The 26,490-nt window shown below is 38.0% G+C and overlaps 1 protein-coding gene across 1 annotated transcript in view; it reads right to left on the reverse strand.

Moving 5' to 3' along the window:
- HSPA4L (heat shock protein family A (Hsp70) member 4 like) overlaps window positions 1-26,490 on the reverse strand; it is a 60,393-nt gene that overhangs the window by 26,541 nt on the left and 7,362 nt on the right. The window contains exons 2-12 of the mRNA XM_062199653.1: window positions 24,413-24,470; window positions 22,854-22,994; window positions 18,620-18,742; window positions 17,155-17,254; window positions 16,652-16,785; window positions 12,365-12,609; window positions 12,147-12,223; window positions 9,785-9,936; window positions 9,280-9,386; window positions 7,746-7,879; window positions 4,912-5,111 (exon numbers count right to left, since the gene is read on the reverse strand). Of these exons, the coding sequence (XP_062055637.1) occupies window positions 4,912-5,111; window positions 7,746-7,879; window positions 9,280-9,386; window positions 9,785-9,936; window positions 12,147-12,223; window positions 12,365-12,609; window positions 16,652-16,785; window positions 17,155-17,254; window positions 18,620-18,742; window positions 22,854-22,994; window positions 24,413-24,470 (1,471 nt within the window). The remainder of the gene's footprint in view (window positions 1-4,911; window positions 5,112-7,745; window positions 7,880-9,279; window positions 9,387-9,784; window positions 9,937-12,146; window positions 12,224-12,364; window positions 12,610-16,651; window positions 16,786-17,154; window positions 17,255-18,619; window positions 18,743-22,853; window positions 22,995-24,412; window positions 24,471-26,490) is intronic.

Consider the following 26,490-nt stretch of genomic DNA (forward strand, 5'->3'; position numbering starts at 1 on the left):
GAAGGTGTGGAGAAAGAGAAACTCTTATACACTGTTAGTGGGAATGTAAGTTAGTGCACCCACTGTGGAAAACAGCATGGAGATTTCTTAAAAAACTAGAAACAGACCTGCCACATGACCCAGCAATCCCAGGACTGGGTGTACACCCAAAAGTCATGAACTCATTTCATAAGAGACATACTTGCTGCCTCTTGTTTATACCAGCACTGTTCTCAATAGCCAAATATGGAATCAGCCAAGGCGTTTATCATCAGATGAATGTATTAACGAAAACATGTGTGTGTGTGTGTATACCTACACACAATGGAATGTTATTCAGCTATAAAAAAGAATGAAATGCTATCATTTACAGCAAAACTGTTGGAACTAGAGAAACATCATGCTGAATGAAATAAACCAGAAACATAAAAATACCACATGTTCTCCCTTATATGCTGGAGCTAGAATTTTAAAAAAAGAAAAAAAAAAAAGAAAAAAAAAAAAAAAGAAGTGCCTGTGTCAGTTTTGATGCAAATATAGTGTTTTGTTAAACTTCATTTTAAACCTTTGTTAAACAAATTGATAGGAATTATATGCTATAGTGTTAATGAGTTTGTGACTATTTTAAAATTTACTTTATATGAGTGACATTGAGCACCTTTTTATTAGGTTATTGTTTAGAGCCCTTGCCTATTTTCCTGCTGGACTATGGCCTTTTCTACCTTGTATTTGTTGAACTCTTTATTTAGTTGACTCATTATGCCTTTGGCTATAGTATATATTAAAAATATTAACTCAAACAATTAAGAAACAGGGCTGGCATTGTGACGTAGTAGGTAGAGATGCCAGTTGCAATGTTGGCATCCCATACGGGCACCAGTTCATGTCTCAGCTGCTCCAGTTTTGATCCAGCTCCCTGCTAATAGCCTAGGAAAAATAGCAAAAGATGGCCCATGTACTTGGACCCCTGCCATCCACGTAGGAGATCCTGAAGAAGCTACTGGCTCCCGAGTTTGGCCTGGCTCAGATATGGCAGTTGCAGCCACTTGGGGAGTGAACCAGCTGATGAAGACCTCTTTGTCTAACTCTGACTTTTAAATAAATAAACTTCAAGAAAAGAATTAAAAACTAAATAACTGTCAAATGTCATAATGCTTTACTTAAAATTTTTATTTAATATTTCCTTAAAGAGTTTTTCTATTGTTTATATGTCTCATGCATATACAGTAAAGAAAAACAAACCAAACAGTTAAGGCATTTCTAAAACTTCTTCACATTCAGAATATGGCTTTTTTAAAATTAATTTTACTTTTAACTGACATTTATATTCATGAGGTACAATGTAATATTTCATTTCATGTACACTGGGTAATGATCAACTCAGGGTAATTAACATACACAGCAACTTTATCATTTTTAAAAAGACTTACTTATTTGAAAAACAGAATTAGAGAAGAGACAGAGATAGATCGATCTTCCATCTGCTGGTTCACTCCCCAAATGGCCACAATGGCTGGGGCTGGGCCAGGCTGAAGCCAGGAGCTTCATCCAGGTCTCCCACATGGGTGGTAAGGCCCAAGCATTTGGGCTATCTTCTGGTGTTTTCCCAGACACATCTGCAGGGAGATGGGTCAGAAGTGGTGCAGCTGAGACACAAACTGGCACCCATTGCAGGCAGCAGCTTAACCCTATGCCACAATGCCAGCCCCTCTCATTTCCTTATGGTAAGTACATTTAATATTTTCTATCTATTTTGAGATATATAATGAAAAAATCTTATTCTTTTCAATCACTTAATTCAGCTGCCCTTTCTCAACAGAATATTAAGTCACACATGGGTGAGAACCTTTTTCATCCTGTTTACCATTACATCCCCAGTGCCTAGAAGATTTGCTACTTCTTATAAATAATAAAGTATTTTGAATTAAAAATAAGCACATGAGGGCTGGTGCTATGGTATAGCAGGTCAAGCGGCCACCTGTGGTGCCAGCATCTGATATGGGCATTGGTTTGAGTCCCTACTACTCCACTTCCGATCCAGTTCCCTGCTAATGGCCAGGGAAAGCAGTGGAAGACGGCCCAAGTGCTTGGGGCTTTCACCTGCGTGAGAAACCTGGAATAAGCTCCTGGCTTCGGACTGGTCTAACTCCAGCTGTTGCAGCCATCTAGGGAGTGAACCAGTGGATGGAAAGATCTCTCTCTGTGTTTCTCTCTATATATAACTCTGCCTTTCAAATGAATAAATAAATTTAAAAAATAAGTACATGAAAAGATAACTCCAATAGTCAACAATTGGGAAAGAGTTAAATTGTAGTATGTTTGATTCCTGGTTTTATGATGCATTCTAAGATGTGATAACTTCTTAATATGCACAAATAACCATATATACCAAGAAGAGGGTTTGTCAATCTCCTGAGACAGTCTTATAGTGAAGAAAAAGCAGATAATTTACATAATTTTTTTCAATCAAAATCAAATCTATCTGAATTTTGAATAAAAAATGAAGCACATAGAATAATCTTTCATAAATTTATCCTCATGGAAAAAAAAAGACTTCTGGGGCTGCTACTCATTAGTTTATGTCTGAGCTTCTCTGCCGTACAGCCAGCAAGGTTAGCAGTGAGAGAACAACAAAAAACTATGACCTTATTTTCTCCTCTAAAATTGAAACAATCACCACCCACAGTCTACTTAGAATTGGTTCACTCTTTCAGTAGAAGAGATATATAATGATATATAATATATAATATATAATTAATACACAATACATAACATATAAATATGCTATATTAATTACATTATCACATCATAATTACATTAATTATATATTAACTATAATATAATTAACAATTAAGAATATAATTATAACAGATAATTAATAATATAATTGATTAATAAAGATATAATTATATAATATATTAGTTATATATTATACATTTATATAACATTTTATATTATACATATTAATAATATATAATGATATTTAAGCCTTATGACTTTTACATTTCTGGACCCTAGAAGAATACATTAAAAATTAAAGCACACAGGATATTTTCTACACAAGGTACTAACATCACCCTTTATATTAGCAAAGAAAAATAAATAAACTACAATTTACTCAACATTTATTATATTAGCCATGGTAGAAATTTAAAAGGAAGTAATATACCTGTGAATTGTCTTATCAACAATGCAAAGTACATGATTCATTATAGTAGTTACCTTTCTTTTCCCTTTGATTATATAATTTATAAAAGCAATATTCAAGAACATCTCACTTACTAGAAATTCCTTACATGAGCACCTCAACTACCTGGAAAAGTTCTAGTAAGCCAAAACCACAAAGTATTTTTAATAACTGAGTGACAAAAAGAGATGTCACAAATCCATGCAGTTTATTATTGACAGGTGGTCCTTTAAGAAAGTATCCTAAAAAATTGGTCGACTGGATTTGCAGTCCACAAATAGAAGCGGGAAATAAAAGATGAGTGCCATATCATTCTTGTTGTTATTTCAATTTCCTAACATTAAACAAAAAGTCTAAGCAGAGACACTTAAAAGAGGTAAGGGAGGTGATGTGACACAGCTGGTTAAGCCTCCACTTGGGACATCCACATCCCATACAGGAGTGCCTGAGTTGAGGCTCAGCTACTCAAATCAAGCTCACTGCTAATGTACCTGGCAATCAGTAAATAATGGCCCAAGTCCTTGGGTTTCTGCCACTCCTGGATGGAATTCCTGGCTCCTAGCTTTCTCCTGGCCCAGACCTGGTTGTTGCAAACATTTGGGAAGTGAACCAGTGGCTGTAAATGTGTCTCTTTCTGCCTTTCCTCATTTCTCAGTCACTCTGTCTTTCAAATGAATCAGTCTTTCTTTACTTTTTTTAAAAAAAGTGAAGAAAGTAAAATATGCTCAAATTTAGTAAAAATAAATCTTAATGGATTAATTTATCTAACATGAGTTATTGTGAATTGCAATTTAAAAAGTTCACTTTTTTCTACTTATCCTTTTGTTAATTTATAAGAAATCATTATATCTTCATTAACAGATTAGGGCATTTCTTCTTCAATTCAAATAAGGAAGAATGTGATAGCAAAATGACACATGAAAGAATAAAAACAAACAAAAAGTTATAGTCCTTAAATGTAGTACTTTAAGGCTAGTGGGTAAATTCTGATTGATCTAGAAGGAAAGATTATAATTATTTCAAAAGAAAACCTTCAAAAATGGAGAAATTGTCTTGAAATTTAATAAAAGAAAATCTGTACTTAATATGCAGAAATAGATTACAATAGATCTCTAATTATGATTAGAAAAAATCTAACAAATGCCATTAAAAATAATAAAGAAGAGACATAAAAAACATGAAAACTCTATGTAATGCAGTATGATCAACTTCCCCTAAGATTCCTTCCTCTATAGTATTCCCAGGTAAATTCAGTGTCACAAAACTATCATAAAGAAAAAGCAGGAAAACTGCATTTGGATGTTACTGAATGTAATGCACATTCCTCTGCTTAACTGCTTCAGATGCCCCCTAACTAAATCTTAGAAAATTCTTTATAGGGCATGTATTTCTAATCTAAAACTGTGTATTTAATCAAAAATATTTCATTCAGGTTTTAGCTGTAAGCTAAAAAAAAAACTGTAATAACACACGTTTGTAACGGAAATTAAGAACGTAAGGATGACTGCTAACATACATGATCCATATAATGCTATGAAAGATGCACAAGCCCCTGAAAAAATGCATTTCAATATGAAAGATGCAGAAAATTTAAATAAATGATCTAATAGAAATGTTTATAGAGTCCTACAGCAGAAATTTAAAATAAAACCTTACAGATCAATGTTTCAACTATTAAAGTGCCCGTTAAGTTAATGTACTGAATAAAATATATTAGAAAAACTTTGAGACAGATTTCTACATACCATATCATCTTTGTTTTCATTCTTAAATGAAGTGTCTGTCTCCATAGGAGCATCACTGTGATCTCCTTCCAAATTCTGTTTCTCAATTACGGATGCACTAGCCACACTGAAGATTCCATGGATGTTGACACGAACTTTAACCTTTACTTTTGAACTATCACCATCAGACTGTGGAAAAACATTCTGAATAGTGAAGCTCCCTTAAGGAAAAAAGAGTTTTAATCAGTACATGAGTCTCAGATTAACTCATGTAATTTGTTCAATAATCTGTCATCTTTAAGATGCTGGCAAACAACTGTAAAATTATAATCACATCGTTATAATTTAGGTACTTCTCCCAGAATATCTTTTTCACAGGATACAAAGTTTGATATGAGACTCAGAAGTGTTAAGTAAACTTACCCCAAATCCTCAATACTAGTAAAAAGAAGTGTTGAGATTTTAATCAAGGACAATTTGATTCCTAGGCAATGTAACTTCAAAGCATTTTATTTTATAATATTACTACTCTAAAACCAAAATAAAAATAATTCAATTTCTAAGGCTGAAAACAAAACAAACAGCTCTCTGCTCTAACCTTTATAGATAGTAACCATCTTGGTAATTCATAAATAAAGCAATTTCAAAAAATTTTTGAAATTTTCTTTTAACAAAATTTGTGACATCGATCACAGAAAAGAGAATACTAGGCAGCAAAACTAGACAGTAAAAAAATGTGGTTGCTCTTTTTTTGGGTTGAATTGTGTCCCACCCCTGTTCATATGTTTGAGTCTTAACTTCCCAACTATCTCATATTGTCTGTATTTGGATATCAGGTCTTTAAAGATGTTTGAAGGAGGTAATTATGTTAAGATTGGGTCATTAGGGTGAGCCCTATTACAATATAACTGGTGTCCTTATTGAAAGAAGTAATTTGAGAACAGACAAATGCATGTGCGAGAGAATAATATGTGAACATGAAAGTGGTCACCTATAAACTCCAAGACAAGCCTGGAATGAATTCTTCCCCCATACAACCCTCAGAAGAAACCACACTTGCCAATACCTTGATTTCAGAATTCTGACTTCCAGAACAGAGACAATAAATTTACATTGAATAAATCTCCTAAGTTTGTGGTACTTTCTTAGAGCAACCCTAGAAAATTAATTAAACCTTTAAAAATTTTTATTGCTTTAAATAATGTTATTTGAAATATTTTTTGTTCCCCTTTTGGTCTATCAATATAGAAAATTTTTAAACTTAAAAATAATTCCTCTTTGGAGTCTCTGAAGGGGGAATGATGTAGGCAGGCATTCAGGTTAAAATTGATTAGGTTTGTGAGCTGGAAGACCATGCCTTCGCCACGCCCCTGTGTGACCTCATGCCCCTACCTGACCATACCTCAGCACCCACCAGCCAATCAGGTTAATTAACCACTCCCCTTTGGAAGTGGATTAAAAGCCTGGGACAAAGTGTGCCTGCCCTTTCCTTGCTTTGGCCTTTTGTCAGTATGGGGCCTGCTGTGGCCCTGCGCCTCCAGGGTGCATGGCCTTCGGGGCACCCCACCTCATGCTTCCTGGCCTAGATGCTTCTCCCTGTGGCTAGTTTCTGGTACTTGGTATGAACCCAGATTTACCTCTCTCCTTTAGACAGGACCCTCACTCTCCTATGCATCTTTCACACTGAATAAAGGCTTAAAATGTAAAATAAAGATAAAAAATAATTCCTCTTAAATAATACAATTATTTCATCATATCTCCTGGATAGATTATTCAGTTCAAACCATCTTATTAATCCAATAATACTTATTCTAGTTGTTGTCAGTGAGCATTAAGTTTTTCTTTAAGAGATGTATTTGCTATCTGAAAGGCAGTTACAGAGAAGTAAATGCAGAGTGAGAGAGAGAGAGTGAGAGTGAGAGTGAGAGAGAGAGAGAGAGAGAGAGAGAAAGGTCCTCCATTCACTGTTCACTCCCCAAATGGCCACAACAGCCAGGAGCTAGGAGTCAGGAACCTCCTCCAGGCCTCCTACACGGGTGCAGGGGCCCAAGGACTTGGGCCATCTTCCACTGGTTTCTCAGGCCATAGCAGAGAGTGGGATCAGAAGTGCAGCAGCCAATACTCGAACCAGTGCTCATATGGATGCCGGCACTGCAGGTGACAGGTTTACCCACTACACCACAGCACTGGCCCCATTGTTTTTTTTTGTTTGTTTGTTTTTGACAGGCAGAGTGGACAGTGAGAGAGAGAGAGAGAAAGGTCTTCCTTTTCCGTTGGTTCACCCTCCAATGGCTGCCGCGGCTGGCGCACTGCGCTGATCCGAAGCCAGGAGCCAGGTGCTTATCCTGGTCTCCCATGCGGGTGCAGGGCCCAAGCACTTGGGCCATCCTCCACTGCACTCTGGGTCACAGCAGAGAGCTGGCCTGGAAGAGGGGCAACTGGGACAGAATCCGGTGCCCTGACCGGGACTAGAACCTGGTGTGCCAGAGCCGCAGGTGGAGGATTAGCCTATTGAGCCGCGGCGCCGGCTCGAACATTAAGTTTTAAAATCAGAATATATGGTGAGCTTGGCAGCACAATTTGAATTTACTGACTAAAGAGTTTTTCCAGAAAATACTCATACAACTTTTTAGGCCACTTGAATTTTAAATATAGAAATCAAAATTAATTAAACACACTCAAGCCTGCTGTTGTTCTAAAAATAAACTGAGCACTAAAAACTGCATGTTAAGAAGTATGAATATATTACTTTAAATACCTAGTGTTGGCTTAGTGGAAGTGTCAATTTATTTGTTTCTTTAATTATACATATTATTTATTAAAGGTCAACAGTTTATGGGAAGTTATTTTCTTACCAATTCTTGCATCAGGATAAGGCACTTCATGCAAATTCGTATAAAATGCTTCTAGTTCAAATGGTTCCTTCTTGTGGAAAGTGATGACTTTTGAGAATGGGGCAGGATGGTTCTTACAGAATACTTCGCATTCCCTAAAATGTAATGGGAACAAATAGAAAACAAAGTTGACTGTGAACATAACTCAGAATCTATCTTTCTCCCATTTTTCTGTTTGTTTCTTTTTGTTTTGGAGAGAGACAGACTAAAAGAGAAAGGCATATTTCACCAGTCAGCTGGCTTACTCCCCAAATGCCCAGAACAGCTGAGGCTATGGCAGGCTGAAGCCAGGAGCCAGGTCTCCCATATGAACAACAGAAACGCAACTACGTGTGCCACCATCCCTCTGCTGCTTCCCGGAGTGCTACACCAGCAGGAACTGGTAGCAGAGCTGGGACTTGAACCTAGGCACTCTAACACAGGATGTCAGTATTCCAAGCAGTGTCCTAACTACTGCTCCAAACATCCAACCCTCCATTTCATGTTAATTCCTAAGCAACAATTGCAAAGATCTGTATAAACAAATGTAAAGAAAACAATTTTTGATTTAGCTATAAACATGTATTTTGACAGCTTATGGTTACTAGTTTTTTTTGTTTGTTTTTTGTTTTTTGGCAGGCAGAGTTAGACAGTGAGAGAGACAGAGAGAGACAGAGAGACAGGTCTTCCATTTCCGTTGGTTCACCCCCGAAATGGATGCTACGGCCAGCGCGCTGCAGCCAGCACACTGCGACGATCCGAAGCCAGGAGCCAGGTGCCTCCTCCTGGTCTCCCATGTGGGTGCAGGGCCCAAGCACTTGGGCCATCCTCCATTGCCTTCCCGGGCCGCAGCAGAGAGCTGGCCTGGAAGAGGAGCAACCGGGACAGAATCCTGCGCCCCAACCAGGACTAGAACCCGTGGTGCCAGCGCCATAGGCGGAGGATTAGCCAAGTGAGCCATGGCGCCGGCCGGTTACAAGTTTTTAAAATGTCTACCCTAACAGTTGTATAGTACTAAAAAGAGAAAAATTAACAAAGAATGTATGTATTCAGGGGAATTTCAAAAAGTTCATGGAAAACTGAATTGATTATTATTTTGGTACAACAAAGGTTTTGAAACCTATGCATTAATTTTTTCATCACAGCAATTTTCCCACAATCTTTTTGAAGATCGCTTTATGGCTAATATGCAGGATTTTGTAAAGTCACATTTGAAGATCAGTCCCTAATCATTAATTTCCAAAATACTTGCCATATATAACTCTTTCAAATTCCAGCTTCTTTTGAAAAACTTTTATTAGGAAATAATTTTTTTCAAAGATTGATTTATTTGAAAAGCAAAGTTAGACAGTAGGGTGGGGTGGGGGGAGAGATTTTCCATCTGCTGGTTCACTTCCCAAATGGTCCCAACACCCAGGAAATTTTAAGAAGTATAAATTACTTTAATTTGGAAAAGTAAGCTTAATCAGGTAATGATTTATGACGAGCTCCAACCAAGGTTTTAAAAATAACTTACCCAGTTCCATCTTCAAAAGAGGTCTTCCACCTTAGTGTGATGGAATAGGGAACAATGTCTGTTATGGAAAATTCACGCACTTTAAATGCTGGTGAGAGAATCGCACACTGAAAACAAGATGTATACCATATTTAAATAAATAAACCCAAACTATACCCTAGGTTACCCTGATCTAAGTGCTTAATAAGGTCTTTAGATTAAAATTATTACATTTAAAAATTACTGCTTTTGGTAATGACTACAGAAAATCTCAAAGGGTCAGAATACTCTTTACGTGACCTTAAAAAAATTAATGTAACAGTATTTTCTATTGCAAGAATTCATTTAAAAAAAGTTCAGTGTACTTACAAACATATTGTCCTAATATAATTTAGAACTATAAATGAGATTTATCAAGAATAATTTCAATTTATTTAATTTCATTGACAAATGGTTGCAAAAGACAAATTAAGAGATTCCCCAAGACCTATCACAACATACCTTCTAAAAAAGTAAATATTCATACCTGTAGTGCACATCCTCTTGCAACAGCTTCATCAGCATTTAATGTGGTGCTTATGTCTTTCAGAAAGAATTTACTGATTTGTTCCTTCACTGCAGGAATTCTTGTTGCCCCTCCTACAATTTCTATACTACTTATGTCTTCACGTTGTAAGTCTGGAAAATAAAACGTTTTTAATTGAGAAAAATAAGAATCTTTAAAAGTTTGTGAAGAGTAGACTTTTTTTTTTTAAAAAAGATTTATTTATTTATTTGAAAGGCAAAGTTACAGGGGTGGAGAGAGAGAGGGAGAGAGAGATAGAGACAATGGAGCAAGAGAGACAGAAAGTTCTTCCATCTACTGGTTCATTCCCCAGATGGTTATAAAGGCAGGGTCTATGGCGATCTGAAGCCAGGAGCCAGGAGCTTCTTCTGGGTCTTCCATGTAGGTGCAGGGGCCTAAGGACTTGGGCCAACTTCTACTACTTTCCCAGGCCACAGCAAAGAGCTGGATTGGAAGTGGAGCAGCCAGGACTCAACCCGGCGTCCACATGGGATGCCAGCACTGCAGGCAGTGGCTTTTACTTGCTATGCCACAGCACCAGCCCCAAACAGTAGACTTTAAAGGAGATCAAATATATATGTGCTCAAAAGAAGGTACTATGGAAAGAAGATAAAAATACAAACTTTGGAAAAAGACAACATTTAATGAATATTAGTTATATATGTGACAGGCACTGAATTTAATCCATATGATGAAGTTTTAATATAGATAGACAAATACCTATAGAATGTACGATTGATTACAAAAAAACTTGGCCAAATACAACCAAGCCCATTACTAGTTTAATTTCACTTAAAAATTTTGCATAATCACATGCAAACACCTCCAAATAGAGTGAACATTAGTTTTATGATGTAAAAAATAAAACAATAAAATAAGCCAGGAAGAATTCTTAAAAATCTAGATTTAGGACATATAATGAATAAAGAAGTTACGGGGTCTGGCATAGTGAGTGAAGCTGCCACCTGTGACACTGGAATCCCACATGGGTTTGGGTTTGAGTCCTAGCTGTTCCACTTCAGTCCAGCTTCCTGCTAATGTACCTGGGAAAGCAGTGGAGGATGGCCCAAGTAGTTGGGCAGCTGTACCCATGTTGGAAGACAGACCCAGAAGCTGCTCTTGACTTTGGCCTGGCCCAAAGCTGGACCGTTGTGGCCATCTACAGAGTATACCAGCTGAAGTCAGAGCTGTCTCTCCCTCTAATTCTTTAAAATAAATGCATCTTAAAAAAAAATAAAGATGCTAATTAGGACACCTATGTCCCACTTAGAAGTGGCTGAAATTCATTCCCAGCTCTGGTTCCTGATTCCACTGTCCTACTTATATTATAATTCAGGCCCTGGGAAGCAGCAACAATTGCTCAGAGTTGAGTTCCTGGCTCCCACCTACAGCCTACCAGCCACTGTAGTCATTTGGAGAGTAAAACAGTGGATGGGGGAGAGTGGGCCTCTTTCTATTTACCTGTTTTTCTGTCTGGTTTTTTTTTTTTTTTTAAGACTTATTTTTTTATTTGAGAGGCAGAGTTACAGACAGAGAGGGAGAGACAGAGAGAAAGGTCTTCCATCTGCTGGTTCACTCCCCAAATGGCTGCAATGGCTGGAACTGGGCCTAATCTGAAGTCAGGAGCTTCTTCTGGGTCTCCCACGTGGGCGCAGAGTCTCAAACACTTGGGCCATCTTCCACTGCTGGATCAGGCCATAGCAAAGAGCTGGATCAGAAGAGGAGCAGCAGAAACATGAACCAGCACCCATGTGGGATGCCAGCACCACAGGTGGAGGCTTAACCTACAGCACAGGGCTTCCTGTCTCTTGTGTTTCTGCCTCTCAAAAAAAAAAAAAAAAAAAAAAAAGCTTATGATTTCTCTTCCTGTAAAATGGAAGTTACACATGTGTAAAGCAAAAACAAAAAACATGGGGCTGGTGCGGTGGTGCAGTGAGTTAACACCCTGGCCTGTAGCACTGACATCCCATATGGGTACCGGTTCGAGTGCCGGCTGCTCCACTTCCAATCCAGCTCTTTGCTGTGGCCTGGGAAAGCAGTAGAAGATGGCTCAAGTCCTTGGGCCCATGAACCCACATGGGAGCCCCGGAGAAGGCTCCTGGCTTCAGATCGGTGCAGCTCCAGCCGTAGCAGCCAATTGGAGAGTGAACCATTGGATGGAAGACCCCCCCCCCCACCTCTCTGTGTAATTCTGACTTTCAAATAAATAAATAAATATTTAAAAGAAAAAAAACATGAAGTTTTCCTTGCTTTTACCATTTTTATCCTTCTTAAGTAAGCAACACCATGGTAAAATTTTGATAGTCCAATAATTGCCACTTACTAGCCTGCTCCATTACTCCTTTTAAAGGTGGTTCAACTCTGGCCAAGAGGGAAGCACATAATTGTTCAAATTGAGATCTGTGGGAAAATGAAATAAAATTCATTATTTAGGGATTAAAAAGTTGAGTATATCTTTTAAACAGAGAGAAAAAAATCACATGTGATTTAAACATTAAAAAACAAGCAAACACTCGTCAAACTGAAAACGTTTAATGGTACCTGTTCATTTTACTAGAAACGTCAAGGTCATTCATGAAACACTCAATGTTCAGTGGAAGATCTGATGCATTTGCACTCATTAACTTCTTTAGTTTTTCACATTCCTGATATAAACGTAACAAGGCCCGAGAGTTTTCTTTCACATTTATCTTATATTTGGTCTTGAATTCATCACAGAAGTAGTCCACTAAAGCCTCATCAAAGTTCCTGCCACCCAAATATGGATCAAAGGTAGTAGCCAAGACCTGTTTAATTGAAAAAGCAGAACTGAATTTTCAGAAATACAGATTCTTTCAAAAATGAACAAAGTCAAAAAACAAAAGAAAAGTTTCTAAAATTATAACAACAAAAACTAAGCTAAAGCAGTTGTCTAATCACAAGGATGTCCACTTTGGAATCAGAGGTAAATTATTGCTTACATTCAGTCAACGTTATTTCCTTACTTTGAATTACCTGCTTTATAGTTAGAGGCTCATATATCACAATTAAAAGAATACTTCTAATTCTTAAATAACTGGACCAAAATAAATACAAGTTCATTATCTCTAATCCTTTGGTTCCATAACAGTACTGAACAGGTAGTCCAGAAACCAAGATTAAGAGGGCAAAGAAACAGTTCTAAGCATATAAACAAGAATTGAACAGCCACAAAAAAAAGATCCAAAAACTAAAAATAAATATTGTAGTCGGTCAATTTATAAGTCTAGAACTAGGCCTTTTATTATTTAAATAAATATATATATATATACATATATATACACACATCCAGTTTATTTTCACAAAAAATATGAAGAAATAAAGAGATACATGAGAGAGCAAAAAAGAAAAGAGAAACAAATACAGAGGGAGACAAGTACCAATAAGCTTACTGAGAAATGGGCTTTCAGAGTCAAGTGAAAGGGCAAAAACTTCAACATAACAGTTCTTGAAAACATAAGCCAGGACATCTGGTCTATCTTCTTAGGGCACAATGATGACTTGCAACAGTCAATACAAAACAAAGAATCTCACAGTTGGTATGGCTCTTCTGCTCTTTCTTTACAAAGGGTGGGATGGAGTGGAAAAGTGGTAATAAATATCACAGTAGGATGTGAGTGCAATCTAGGTGGAATGTCAGCCTACAGACCCACATGGAGAGTCCATCCATAGACTTCTCATGAAGTTCAGCATTACCCCAAATTAAATGAAAAATTATCTTAGTGTGTGACTAGCTCACGTGTGTATTCTTTGGGGGAAAAGGGTCATAGCCTTCACCTGGCCTTCAAAGGGATCTATGATATAAAAATTATGGATCACAACTCTAAGGTATGTACTAAAAAGGAAGCAAATAGGGGCCGGTGCTGTGGCGCAGTGGGTTAATGCCCTAGTCTGAAGTGCCAGCATCCCATATGGGCGACTGTTTGAGACCCAGCAGCTCCACTTCCAATCCAGCTCTCTGCTATGGCCTGGGAATGTGGAAGAAGATGGCCCAAGTCCTTGGGCTTCTGCACCCACGTGGGAGACCTGAAGGAAGCTCCTGGCTCCTGGCTTCAGATCGGCACAGCTCCGGCTGTTGCGGCCACCTGGGGAGTAAACCAACAGAAGGAAGACCTCTCTCTCTCTCTCTGCCTCTCCTATGTGTAACTCTGACTTTCAAATAAATGAATAAATCTTAAAAAAAAAAAAGGAAGCAAATAAAGGTTCTTTTAAAAATTAAGTTAAAATTTAAGGCTAAATGCCAAGCTCTTGTCCTGACTCTAGATGTACAATGTAATACTTTATCCTTTTTAGTATTTGTTGTTGTTGTTGTTCTAGTACTAGTGGTTGAACTCTGTAATTAACACACAATTATTCTTAGGTGTTTAAATTTTAACTGAAAAGTGATCCCTGTTAAATATAAAAGTGGAAAAAGAGAGGGAGATGTACAATTTGGGGCATGCTCAATCGGACTTGCCCCAAATGGTGGAGTTAGAAATGTGCCAGGGGATTCCAATACAATCACATCAAGGTGGCATGTACCATCTCACTAGTCCAAGTGATCAATTTCAGTTCACAATTGATGACTCTGATAGGTCTAAGAGTCAAAGGGATCACACACACATGAAAAGTGTCTGCTAATACTAACTGATAGAATCAAAAACGGAGAGAAGGATCCAACATGGGAAGCGGGATACACAGCAGACTCATAGAAGGGCAGATGTCCTAAACAACACTCTGGCCTCAGAATCAGCCCTTAAGGCATTCGAATCTGGCTGAAGAGCCCATGAGAGTATTGTAGGCATGGAAAGCCAAGATACCATGGAAAAGAAAAAAAAGAAGAAGACCTAAATGAAAGATCTCTGTGAGTGAGATCCCAGTGGAAAGAACGGGGCCATCAAAGAAGGAGGTACCTTTCTCTGAAGGGAGGAGAGAACTTCCACTTTGACTATGACCCTATCGGAATAAGATCAAAGTCAGAGAACTCTAAAGGCTTCCATAGCCATGGCAACTCATGACTAGAGCCTAGGGAGATGACTGACGCCATGAACAGGAGTGTCAAATTGTTAAGTCAGCAACAGGAGTCACTGTGTACTTACATCCCATGTGGGATCTGTCCTTAATGTGTTGTCTAATGTACAGTGATGCTATAACTAGTACTGAAACAGTATTTTTACACTTTGTGTTTCTGTGTAGGTACAAACTGATGAGATCTTTACTAATTATATACGGAATCGATCTTCTGTATATAAAGATAATTGGAAATGAAAAAAAAAAAAACCTGGTGTTAAATTGGAAATGGCATAGAAAATTAATTAATTTTTTAAAAAAAATATTATGTAGGATCTCTGTCTTTAATGTGCTGTACACTGTTATTTAATGCTATAACTAGTACTCCAACAGTATTTTTTTCACTTTGTGTTGCTATATAGGGGCAAACTGTTGAAATCTTTACCTAATATATACTAAACTGATCTTCTGTATATAAAGAGAACTGAAAATGAATCTTGATGTGATTGGAAGGGGAGAGGGAGCGGGAAAGGGGAGGGTTGCGGGTGGGAGGGAAGTTATGGGAGGGGGGAAGCCATTGTAACCCATAAGCCGTACTTTGGAAATTTATATTCATTAAATAAAAGTTTAATAAAAAAAAATTTAAGGCTAAATGCCAAGGGTTAAATCAATCTATGCTGATAACTATCTTATATACTCAATGTAAGTCATTTCTCTTTAATTTTCTGATTACAAGAATGTTATCATAAACTGGAAGACAAAAGGCTTGAGGCCAGTGCATCTGGGAAATCAGTGAAAAATGGCCCCAGAGCTTGGGCCCCTGCACCTATGTGGGAGACCCAGATGAAGCTATTGGCTTTAGCCTCACCCAGCCCTGACCATTGCAGCCATTAGGGGAGTGAACCAGTGAACAAAGACTCCCCTCTCTGCCTCTCTTTAACTCCACCTTTTAAATAAATAAATCTTAAAAAACGAAAAAGAAGAAAGAAAAAGCAATTTATCTTCGGCTGGCGCCATAGCTCAACAGACTAATCCTCTGCCTCGCAGCACTGGCATTCCGGGTTCTAGTCCTAGTCGGGCCGCCAGATTCTGTCCCGGTTGCCCCTCTTCCTGTCCAGCTCTCTGCTATGGCCCGGGAGTGCAGTGGAGGATGGCCTGGGTCCTTGGGCCCTGCACCCGCATGGGAGACCAGGAGAAGCACCTGGCTCCTGGCTTCGGATCAGCGCGGTGTGCCGGCCGCAGCGTGCCGGCCACGGCGGCCATTGGAGGGTGAACCAACGGCTAAAGGAAGACCTTTCTCTCTGTCTCTCTCTCTCTCTCTCTCACTGTCCACTCTGCCTGTCAAAAAAAAAAAGGCAATTTATCTTCTAAGTAAACTACTCACGTGCATAATCGAGGAGAATGTACTAAGGCTGGGCAAAATAATCAATGTAAAATGAAAATAAAACAAGAATATAGACTATAAGTATGAAAACACATAGAACAATGTTAATTGTAAAAACAGTGATCAAGATTCTTGGAAAGAAAGGTTTCTACAAAAATTAAGAATCTTTAGGTTTCTACATTTATTAATGTATAAGTAATTTTTGTTCCCTGACAGATGACTTAACATCTCAACCACAAAAATAGCTAACACACATTGTAGCAGATAATATATGCCGACATTAAAAGCATTTTATATACATTAACTTATTCTGTCCTCATTTTTCGATGATGAAACTAAGGTTTAGGGAGGTTAAATAACTTTCACAAAGTATCAGTTTCCCAGTTTAGTGCTCTTAGTCACTAAAGTTAAATATAATAAATCATTAATTTACTTACTTTAAGTTTTCCTTTGTTAAAAGCACAAACCGAGACCTGATAGGCAGAATGTCCCATATCAATAAATACTACATTTCTTGGTTTCTCATCTAACGAGGGAAGATCCTGCTTATAAATTCCGTATGCTAGCGCAACTGTGTAAGAATAAAAAATCAGATTAATTCCAACATAGCAATTCCTTGGAAAATAAGAGGTAAGTCACTTTGATATGCTATTTTAATACGTAGAACAGTAATACATATACATAGCCTCAAAGTAAGTGAATCTTTTCATAATTTGGTTATATCTAAATTGTATTTTCCCCACCCATTTGTAACTCTAAAAGTAATCATTCTTATAACCAACAAGACAATAGTTAACCTCCGCCAAACTATTGTACTTCAAAGCAATAGACTTATAAGAATCAAGATGTATTAGATTTTTTAAAAATCTGCTTTGTAACTTGTTGGGGAAAAAGTAACAGTATTTTTCTGACAGTGATTTTCAAACTGCAAAGTGCTTACCTGCAGTAGTTTCATTCATCAGCCTCAAACAATTCAAGCCTGCAACCTGGGCTGCAGCCATCACAGATCTTCTCTCAGCATCAGTGAAAAAGCTAGGAATCTGGTATTTAAAAATAATAATTATTTTAGATTGATGTAATACATTTTACTGAAATAGTTCATCAGTTGAAAATGTTAAACTGCACTAAAATTTATGTACAGTTTAAGGCAAAGAATAATGTTTTAATCAAATAAGTGAGGAAAAACACTAGTGTTCACTTTTAAGTTGGACAATTTCTATACGGTAAAGGTTTTACGTAAAGTGACTAATAAGGAGAGGTATTCAGCACAGCACTTAAGAAGACACTTGGCACACTCACATTCCACATTAGAGTGCCTGGGTTCAAGTTCTCCTCTGCTCCCATTTAAGCTGCCTCCTAGTGTGCACTCTGGGAGGTATGCAGGTGATAGCTCAAGTGCTTAGGTTCCTGCCACCCACAGGGATACCTGAGTTGAGTTCCAGGATCCAGGTTTTGTCCTGATGCAGCCCTGGTTGTTGTAGGCATTTGGGGGGTGAACCAGCCTTTCAAATAAATCTTTTTTTTTTTTTTTTTTAAGATTTATTTATTTGAAAGTCAGAGTGACACAGAGAGAGGAGAGAGGCAAGAGAGAGAGAGGTGTCTTCCATCCAATGGTTCACTCCCCAATTGGCCACAACAGCCGGAGCTGTGCCGATCTGAAGCCAGGAGCCAGGAGCTTCTTCTGGGTCTCCCACGCAGGTGCAGGGGCCCAAGGACTGGGGTCATTTTCTACTGCTTTCCCAGGCCATAGCAGAGAGCTGGATCGGAAGTGGAGCAGTCAGGTCTTGAACCAGCGCCTATATGGGATGCCGGTGCTTCAGGCCAGGGTGTTAATCCGCTGTGCCACAGCACCAGCCCCATCAAAAAAAATCAATCTTTAAAAAAATAAAATAACTAATAATATGGCAGGATTGCCAACTGCCAAAGTTTTGTTAATCTAAACATTTACTATAATAGTCTGGTCTGTTTTTCCATCTTTATTTAATGAAAAATGGAAAACTCCAGATTCTGTTAAAATGAGATTAGTTAAGGATTAGTTAAGCATACTACAGTATATCCATATAATGGAATCTTATATAGCTGTTAGAATCAATCACCTACGTAGCAAGGATCCAACTACTTGAGCCATCACCTTATGTTTCCTGGGTGTGCATTATTATCAGGAAGCTTCAATCAAGAACAGAACGAGGTCTGAAACCCAGGCATTTTGATATGGGATGCAGGAATCCCAATCAGCATCTTAACTGCTAGGCCAACTGCTTTCCCTGGTAATTTTATTTTAAAGGAAAAGCCACAAAGAACTTAGGTTATTTACTGGATAAGAAGGACAGAAAGTGCCAAGGGAAAAAAAATATTTCAATGTACGTATACATTGGACAGTAAGATTAAAAGTGTTTGCTACTAACTGAAATCACACAGTCAGCCACTGGTTTCTTCAAAGCATTTTCTGAAGTCTCTTTAAGCTTGGCCAACAGCATTCCAGTAACTTGTTCAATTGCAAATGGTCTCTCTTCTTCTAGGTACCGCACCTAAAACCAGAAGTTTGATATTTATTTAAAGAGCCATTTATTCATCCAACAAATATTTAGTGAGCATCTATTCTATAAATAAAATACAGTAACAAAGCAGTCATTGTTCAAAGAAGTTTTCTTTTAAAGAGACTTTAAGTCTAGACTCAGCACTTCATTAAAAACAGGGACATCCTCTCACATTTCTGAGGTTCCAGTGACTTACACATAGTATTATAAAGAAGCAAATTATTTTCAGAAGTGTCTCTATCATCTCACATCTCTATTTCCAAAAAAGCATTTTTTGTCATTCATTTTCCAAGTGTGATACAGCTAATGATGAAGGAGAGAAAGATCACATATATAAGAACTCTCCCTGGGGTTAAAATGAAAACTTTAATCATACAGTTCTGGGGAAAGGAAATAAGAACACCAGAAAAAAAATCTTTGCTTTAAAAAATGAAATTTAATATATATTATATTCCAAGGATCCTGGAGACAACAATGATAAAAGAGATACACATGAAATTAAAAATTATTTTTAAGACCAAATCGTTTCTTCATTTATATATAGGTTTAAGACTAGCTTCCATTTAGGCACATAAAATGAAACTCTACAGAGCCTCTTAACCAAGGAATACTGAGGGACTTGTGCTTTATTCAAGTAATTAAATCTTTTTATTATGATAATCAAAAAAGGTATAAGCAATACAAAGGTATCCTAGAGCCCACATAACTATATTTAATTCACTGAAAAAAAGGCTATGTTCTTTTACTTCTGGATCCCCAGCAGAATAAATAAAATAATTGTATTCTATAATACTAGCCTTTGGAAGAATTTTGAACTCTCTCAAGCAGCAAAATCTTCTTCTTTTTTTTTTTTTTTTTTTTGGCAGGCAGAGTGGACAGTGAGAGAGAGACAGAGAGAAAGGTCTTCCTTTTGCCGTTGGTTCACCCTCCAATGGCCGCTGCGGTAGCGCGCTGCGGCCGGCGCACCGCGCTGTTCCGATGGCAGGAGCCAGGTGCTTATCCTGGTCTCCCATGGGGTGCAGAGCCCAAACACTTGGGCCATCCTCCACTGCACTCCCTGGCCACAGCAGAGAGCTGGCCTGGAAGAGGGCAACCGGGACAGGATCGGTGCCCCGACCGGGACCAGAACCCGGTGTGCCGGTGCCGCAAGGCGGAGGATTAGCCTGTTGAGCCACGGCGCCGGCCGCAAAATCTTCTTATGCATATGAATATGTATAAATGTATACAAAATGATTTAAGATTTACTTTGAATCAGGCCTAAAATCAATATCCATTGGTTTCCAGATTGATTTATAAAGTAAGTTAAAAATACTATGTCAAATTACTGCCTTTTTGCCAAGCAGCAGGGAGAAATCAAGTATATTGAGAAGAAAAAAAATGAATCATGGCCAGCGCCACGGCTCACTTGGCTAATCCTCCGCCTGCATTGCTGGCAAACCGGGTTCTAGTCCCGGTCTGGGCGCTGGATTCTGTCCCAGTTGCTCCTCTTCCAGGCCAGCTCTCTGCTATGGCCTGGGAAAGCAGTAGAAGATGGCTCAAGTCCTTAGGCCCATGCTCCCACATGGGAGCCCTGGAGAAGGCTCCTGGCTTCAGAACGGTGCAGCTCCAGCCACTGTGGCCAATTGGAGAGTGAACCATCGGATGGAAGACCCTTCTCTCTCTCTCTCTCTGTCTCTCTGTGTGTAACTCTGGCTCTCAAATAAATAAATAAATCTTTAAAAAAAACTCTTTAAAAAATAAAAGCAAAAAAAATTAAGTAGCTTAAAGTCTAGAGTAGAATAAAACTGTTGCAGGTTATCATCAATGGGGCTTATTATATATAAGGGCACTTCAAAATGTTCAAGTTGAGGGACCGGTGCCGTGGCACAGTAGGTTAATCCTCTGTCTGTGGTGCCTGGCATCCCATATGGGCACCGGTTCTAGTCCCGGCTACTGCTTTACCAGTCCAGCTCTCTGCTATGGCCTGGGAAAGCAGTAGAAGATGGCCCAAGCCCTTAGGCCCCTGCACCTGCATGGGAGACTGGGAAGAGGCTCTTGGCTCCTGGCTTCGGACCGGCGCAGCTCCAGCCATTGCGGCCATTTGGAGAGTGAACCAACTGTCTCTACCTTTCACTGTCTGTAACTCTCTACCTTTCAAATAAACAAACAAAATCTTTAAATAAAAAAAGTTCAAGTTGATTTGGGTGCAAAATATTTCTGAAGTCTATATTCTGTCTCTTTAAATCAATTTTCCATGAACTTCTTCAGGTTGTATCTAAATGATATCAGAATAGTATTTTTTATCTCAGCTGTTGCCATCATAACCAATCCAACTTCCCCATTTAGGAATCCTTGCTTGACCTACAACCTTCCCCTAAAATATGGCTTCACATTTTGTCTACTTGTCTTTAACTTCTCATAGTGTCTTCCCTGAAATATTTTAATAGTCTTCTGTCTCTTACAACAATTCATCATCTACCCCATAGTCAGAATCCTTTCTAAAAATGGAAATACATTCATACCCATAACACACATATTAAAGTTATTAAAATATTTAAATTACATAGCATAAAGATCATACTTCTGAACTATGTTAAGTAGTTTTTCATATATTTACATGTGTGCTAATCACCACTACCTAACTGTAGAACAATCTCTCACCCCAAAAGAAACCTTGTTCTCACTGGTAGTCACTTCTTCCCATTTCCCCTTTCCCTTAACTCTTAGCAACCACTAGTCTACTTTCTGTTTCTACAGATTTGCCTATTCTGGACACTCCACTTAGCAAATTTCCAAGGTTCACACATGTTCACATGCTATATAGTACAGTATCGAGTACTTCATTTCTTTTTTTTTTTTTTTTTTTTTTTTGACAGGCAGAATTAGAGAGAGACAGAGGGAAAGGTCTTCCTTTTCCATTGGTTCATCCCCCAAATGGCCGCTATGGCCAGTGCACTGCAGCTGGTGCACTGCAGCCAGCACGCTGAGCCGATCCGACGCCAGGGTCTCCCAGGCGGGTGCAGGGCCCAAGCACTTGGGCCATCCTCCACTGCTTTCCTGGGCCACAGCAGAGACCTGGACTAGAAGAGCAACCAGGACTAGAACCCACCCAGTGCCCATATGGGATGCCGGCAATGCAGGCGGAGGATTAGCAAAGTGAGCCGTGGTGCCGGCCTCATTTCTTCTTGTGGTCAAATAATATTCTATTGTATAGTTGCAGATTCATTCATCAGCTGATGAACATTTGGCCTGTTTCTACTTTCTGGGTGTCCTGAATAATGCTGTCAGGAACATTTAATGTACAAGTTTTTTGTGGGGACATGTTTCAACTCAAGTATATACTTAGGAGTGGAACTGTTAATTCATATAGTAACTATGTGCTTTGAGGTTTTTTTTTATCCACAACTTATTATCTCAGGATGCAGAATTAAAAATCCATTATCTACCTCTCCCAGGAAGAAAGTTTGCTTTAATACTTCTAATAGTTAGAAGAGTCTTCTAAATTAAAAAAAAAATCATTAAAGCAAAGTAACATACTTTTTGGGTCACTTATAAATCAGATATGCCTTTGCCTTTACCCATTAAAAACTGTTCATCTAGTATCAGAGTTCTTCAAATAATTTTTTCTTTGACAAATAAAGTACTACTTGAAGTAAGCATTTAACCTAGTGATTAAGACACTCACATCCCACACTGGAGTGCCTGGGTTTGATTACTGGCTCTGGCTCCTCACTCCCACTTCCCGCAAATGAAGACTCTGGAAGGCAGTGGTAATTGGGTTTCTACCATTCATGTGGGAGACCCAGATTATGGTCCCAGTTCCTCGTTCTGGCCCTAGTCTAGCCAAGCTGTGGTGGTGGGAATTTGGGGAGTGAAACAGTGGTTGGGATTATTATTTGAATAATAATAACAACAGTGTTTGTTTGAATTTATTTGAATTTAAAATATTATCTAAATTGTAATTTTTTGCATAGTACTACATTATAAAAAATGCCTGTCACTTTGGTGTATGTCTACTATATCCATAGGAAAATGATCAACTATAAAATACAAATAGCAATATTATTATATGTGATTTAATCTTCAGATTCAGATGTTTCTACTCTGGGACTATAAAGCTTACCTTAACTCCTGCACTTCCATTAGGCATCTTCTGCAACTCATAGGGAAGCCTGATCCTTTCAGTCTGCACAATGGGATCATCAAATGATCGTCCATGAAGCTTTTTGAAGCCATGAATTGTATTTCTTACATTTGTGACTATCTGTTGGCAGTAAACAATTATAATTTTCAATTACTTAATGAATGCAAAATAAACTACTGTCATTAAAGTTGAGAACCACCAAGTCCCTTTATTGTACATATGCAATTTCAGAATTACACACAAGCATTCATTTTGCTGGTCTCCAACTGATAGTAAAGTTATATAATTTGTGCAATTAAAATGTATGCGTCATAAGTGCTACTACCCCTAACCGAAATTCTCCTCCTATATTGGGAATTACTGTCTTCAAAGGAGAATGAGCTAAAATGAAATAATAAAATCTATCTACAATTTATCTGTCTGGTTTCCCTCAACACTTATACTCTAGTGAATGATCATTTTTTATTTCTCTTATGTCTTTACACTTTCATTTCTGTGTTTCTCATCTTCTTAACATCAAATCCTTTGTGAAATTTCTCAGCTTCCATTGCTGAGAACTGCTCCTAGACTAGTAATTTAAAACACATGCTACATCATTCCATGTAGCATGATGTTAAGTGAAAGTGTCTTAAATAGTTTAAGTTTTCGCAAAATTATTTCTTCAACTAGAATATTCAGTTTACCTTATTGAATATCACTGTGATGTGACCGCTACTCTCTTATGGACTTTTAAAGCCAAATTTATCTTTAATTATGAAATGAAAACTACAAGAATGATGAATTACATATAAATCTCTTCCACACTTAGGAGAAATGATTTTGTAAGCTGCTTTCTTTAGAGACTATCTATGATACTCTTAGAAGATCAGCCAGAATATGAAATAAACAAGTGAAGGGGTTATTTTAGTACAAACTCAATATTTTCTTTTATGTACAATATAAAACTAGAAGAGAACACATTCATATATGGGGCAATTATAAAAGACAGTCTTAATAAAAATCATAAGCAAACTTATAAGTGAAAGATAACAACCCAGGTATATATAAGTTTTTGGTACTGGGAAATAAGTCCAAGGAAAATCAATCTGTATCACAGGAAGTTAAAAGTCAATGTTCTACTCACAGCCATTTCAAAACCCTAGAAATGTAAATACTTAAACAGATTCCACATGAAGTAGCTATAGCCACATTAGGTTATTTTGGAAATTAGTCCCTCCATTTTCCCCTCCCTTTTCTACCAAGACATTGCTTATCACTGAAGTGTATGTTCTAGATAGAATATCCCTCATAAAAAGTTACCATACAGGGAAAATCTGATGTTGCATTAGAGCACACCCTTCCTTTACAATTAAAATGTTTTTAAGACTTAAAATTCAAGGAATATTTTACATTCCACAGCAAAGTATATCTGAAAAGCTACAAAGATGTTACATTTTTCTTCACTTTTTAAAAAATTCTTGTCTACATAACATGGAAACTTAGTTATCAAGATACAGTTAATTCTTCCCATAAGTCAAAATACAACATTAACAATTTACCTGGCTCTTGGCTGCATTCCCAATGGCTCGAGTTCTTGATCCCAAAGATATACAGGCCCTAAACAGGACAAAAACAAAAAGTTTGCTCCCATGATTTTTATTTAAAGATTTTATTATTTATTTGAAAGACAGTTACAAAGAGAGAAGGTCACACACACACACAAAATCTTCCATCTCATCTGCTGCTTCACTCCTCAAAGGGCCACAATGGCAGGGCTGGACCAGGCTGAAGCTAGGAGCTTCATCTGGGTCTTCCACGTGGGTGGCAGGGACCCAAGCACTTAGGCCACATTCCACTGTTTTCCCAGGCTTATTAGCAGCGAGCTGGATCAGAAGTGGAGCAGTTGAGATATGAACCAGCACTCATATGGGATGTCAGCCCTGCAGATGGCAGCTTAACCCACTGTGCCATAGCACAGGACTCTATACTTTTATATTAATGTATTATGACCCTACTTTTCCTTATAAAATGTAAAAGAATACAATCATATATTGTTTTAAATTAAGTTATGTAAATCAACATTTTACACATTTTTAAGACATTTCATTTTATTTGGGGGGGAGGGAGAGAGAATGAGATAACTTCCATCCACTGCATCATTCTCCTAATACACTCAACAGCCAGGGCTGGGCCAAGTCGATGCCAGGAGCTGGAACTGAATTAGGATCTTCCATGTGGGTGGCAGGGACCCAATTACTTGAACCATTATTTTTCTGCCTCCTAGCGTGCACATTAGCAGAAGTTAGAATGGAAGCAGAATATCTGGCACTTGAACCAGACATTCTCATATGGATGCAAGAGCCCTGAGTGATGTCTTAGCCCTCTTGCCAAATGACCACACTTTCATATATTTTTAAACTTTGCTTAATAGTGGAATGATTGTCAGAATAAATGTCAGAATTTTTCAGATGTCCTAATAGCTGGTAATACTATGCTGGTACTCAAAAATGTTTTTCAAATTCCACTGAGCTGTGACCTACCTTAAAGAAACAACTATATTCAGTAACGCAGTGCTGCTTTGATTCAAACCGTTGCTCTGCTTATTTAATGATAGGGAAATTTGTGAAACTGTGAAAATGGTATAATCATTATTTGTTCTTAGGTTCCTATTTGGAAGCAATGTTAATACCTTTTTGCAGGGCTTGTGAGGATTAAGTGTGAATCTAAGTACCTGCTTTGCATAATATCTGGCACATAAGAAACATAATGTAAGTGATTGCTATTTTATCTAAAGTATGGATAATATTTTTATCAAAATACCATGTCATGTTATGATTCAAGAGAATGTGTCCCCGATTTCAGTTATAAATAGAGGAAACAATCCAAACATTTATAGGCATGGTGCATATACAAGTCACAGTTCTTGCTCTTGGAGAATTTATCATGTGTTGAAAAGAACAAATATATAGACTATACAGAATTATGAATGATATTAGCAAAGATTAGAATAATCACTTTTAAATAATAGAACTTCAAAAGAAAGGGGGTAAAATTTTACATTATCTGGCTCATGGGAAAGGACATTCCTGGTATATAGGTAGTGTTACAGTTTCAGTGTGATTTGAACTGAAAGTTCAAGTTCTAGAAGTTTGGTTCCCAGTGCAATGATATTGAAGTGGTGGAACTTTGAAAAGCTGGGCCCTTAAAGGAGATGAACAGGTCATGTGGACACCACCTGCAAAAAGAATTAATGTCCTCAACAGTATGTTAGGTCTCCTGTGACTGGATTAGTTCTCCAAGAGGGAAGACTGTCATAAGGTGAGGCCACCCCACAAGCCCCGTCTGTGTGCAGTTGATTTCCTTTTCATTTCTCCACCAGCCAGGTGATCCTCAACAGGATCCTAGTACCTTATTGTTAGTACTACTCAGCCACCAGAATTGTGAGCCAAATAAACCTCCCTGTAAGTTACCTAACCTCAGATATTTGCCCCAGCAGCACAAAATGGGCAGAGAGGTATATTCTCAACATGACAGAGTCATCTCCTAAAGACTTCAGATCATGAAACTCCCCTGTAAAAGAACCTTTCAGTGGTGCTCTGTCCCACAAAGCAAAAGTTTAAAGTACCCCCGAGCGCCA

This window comes from Lepus europaeus, chromosome 8 (genome assembly GCF_033115175.1).
Source record: "Lepus europaeus isolate LE1 chromosome 8, mLepTim1.pri, whole genome shotgun sequence".
In the NCBI taxonomy this organism is placed as follows: Eukaryota; Metazoa; Chordata; class Mammalia; order Lagomorpha; family Leporidae; genus Lepus; species Lepus europaeus.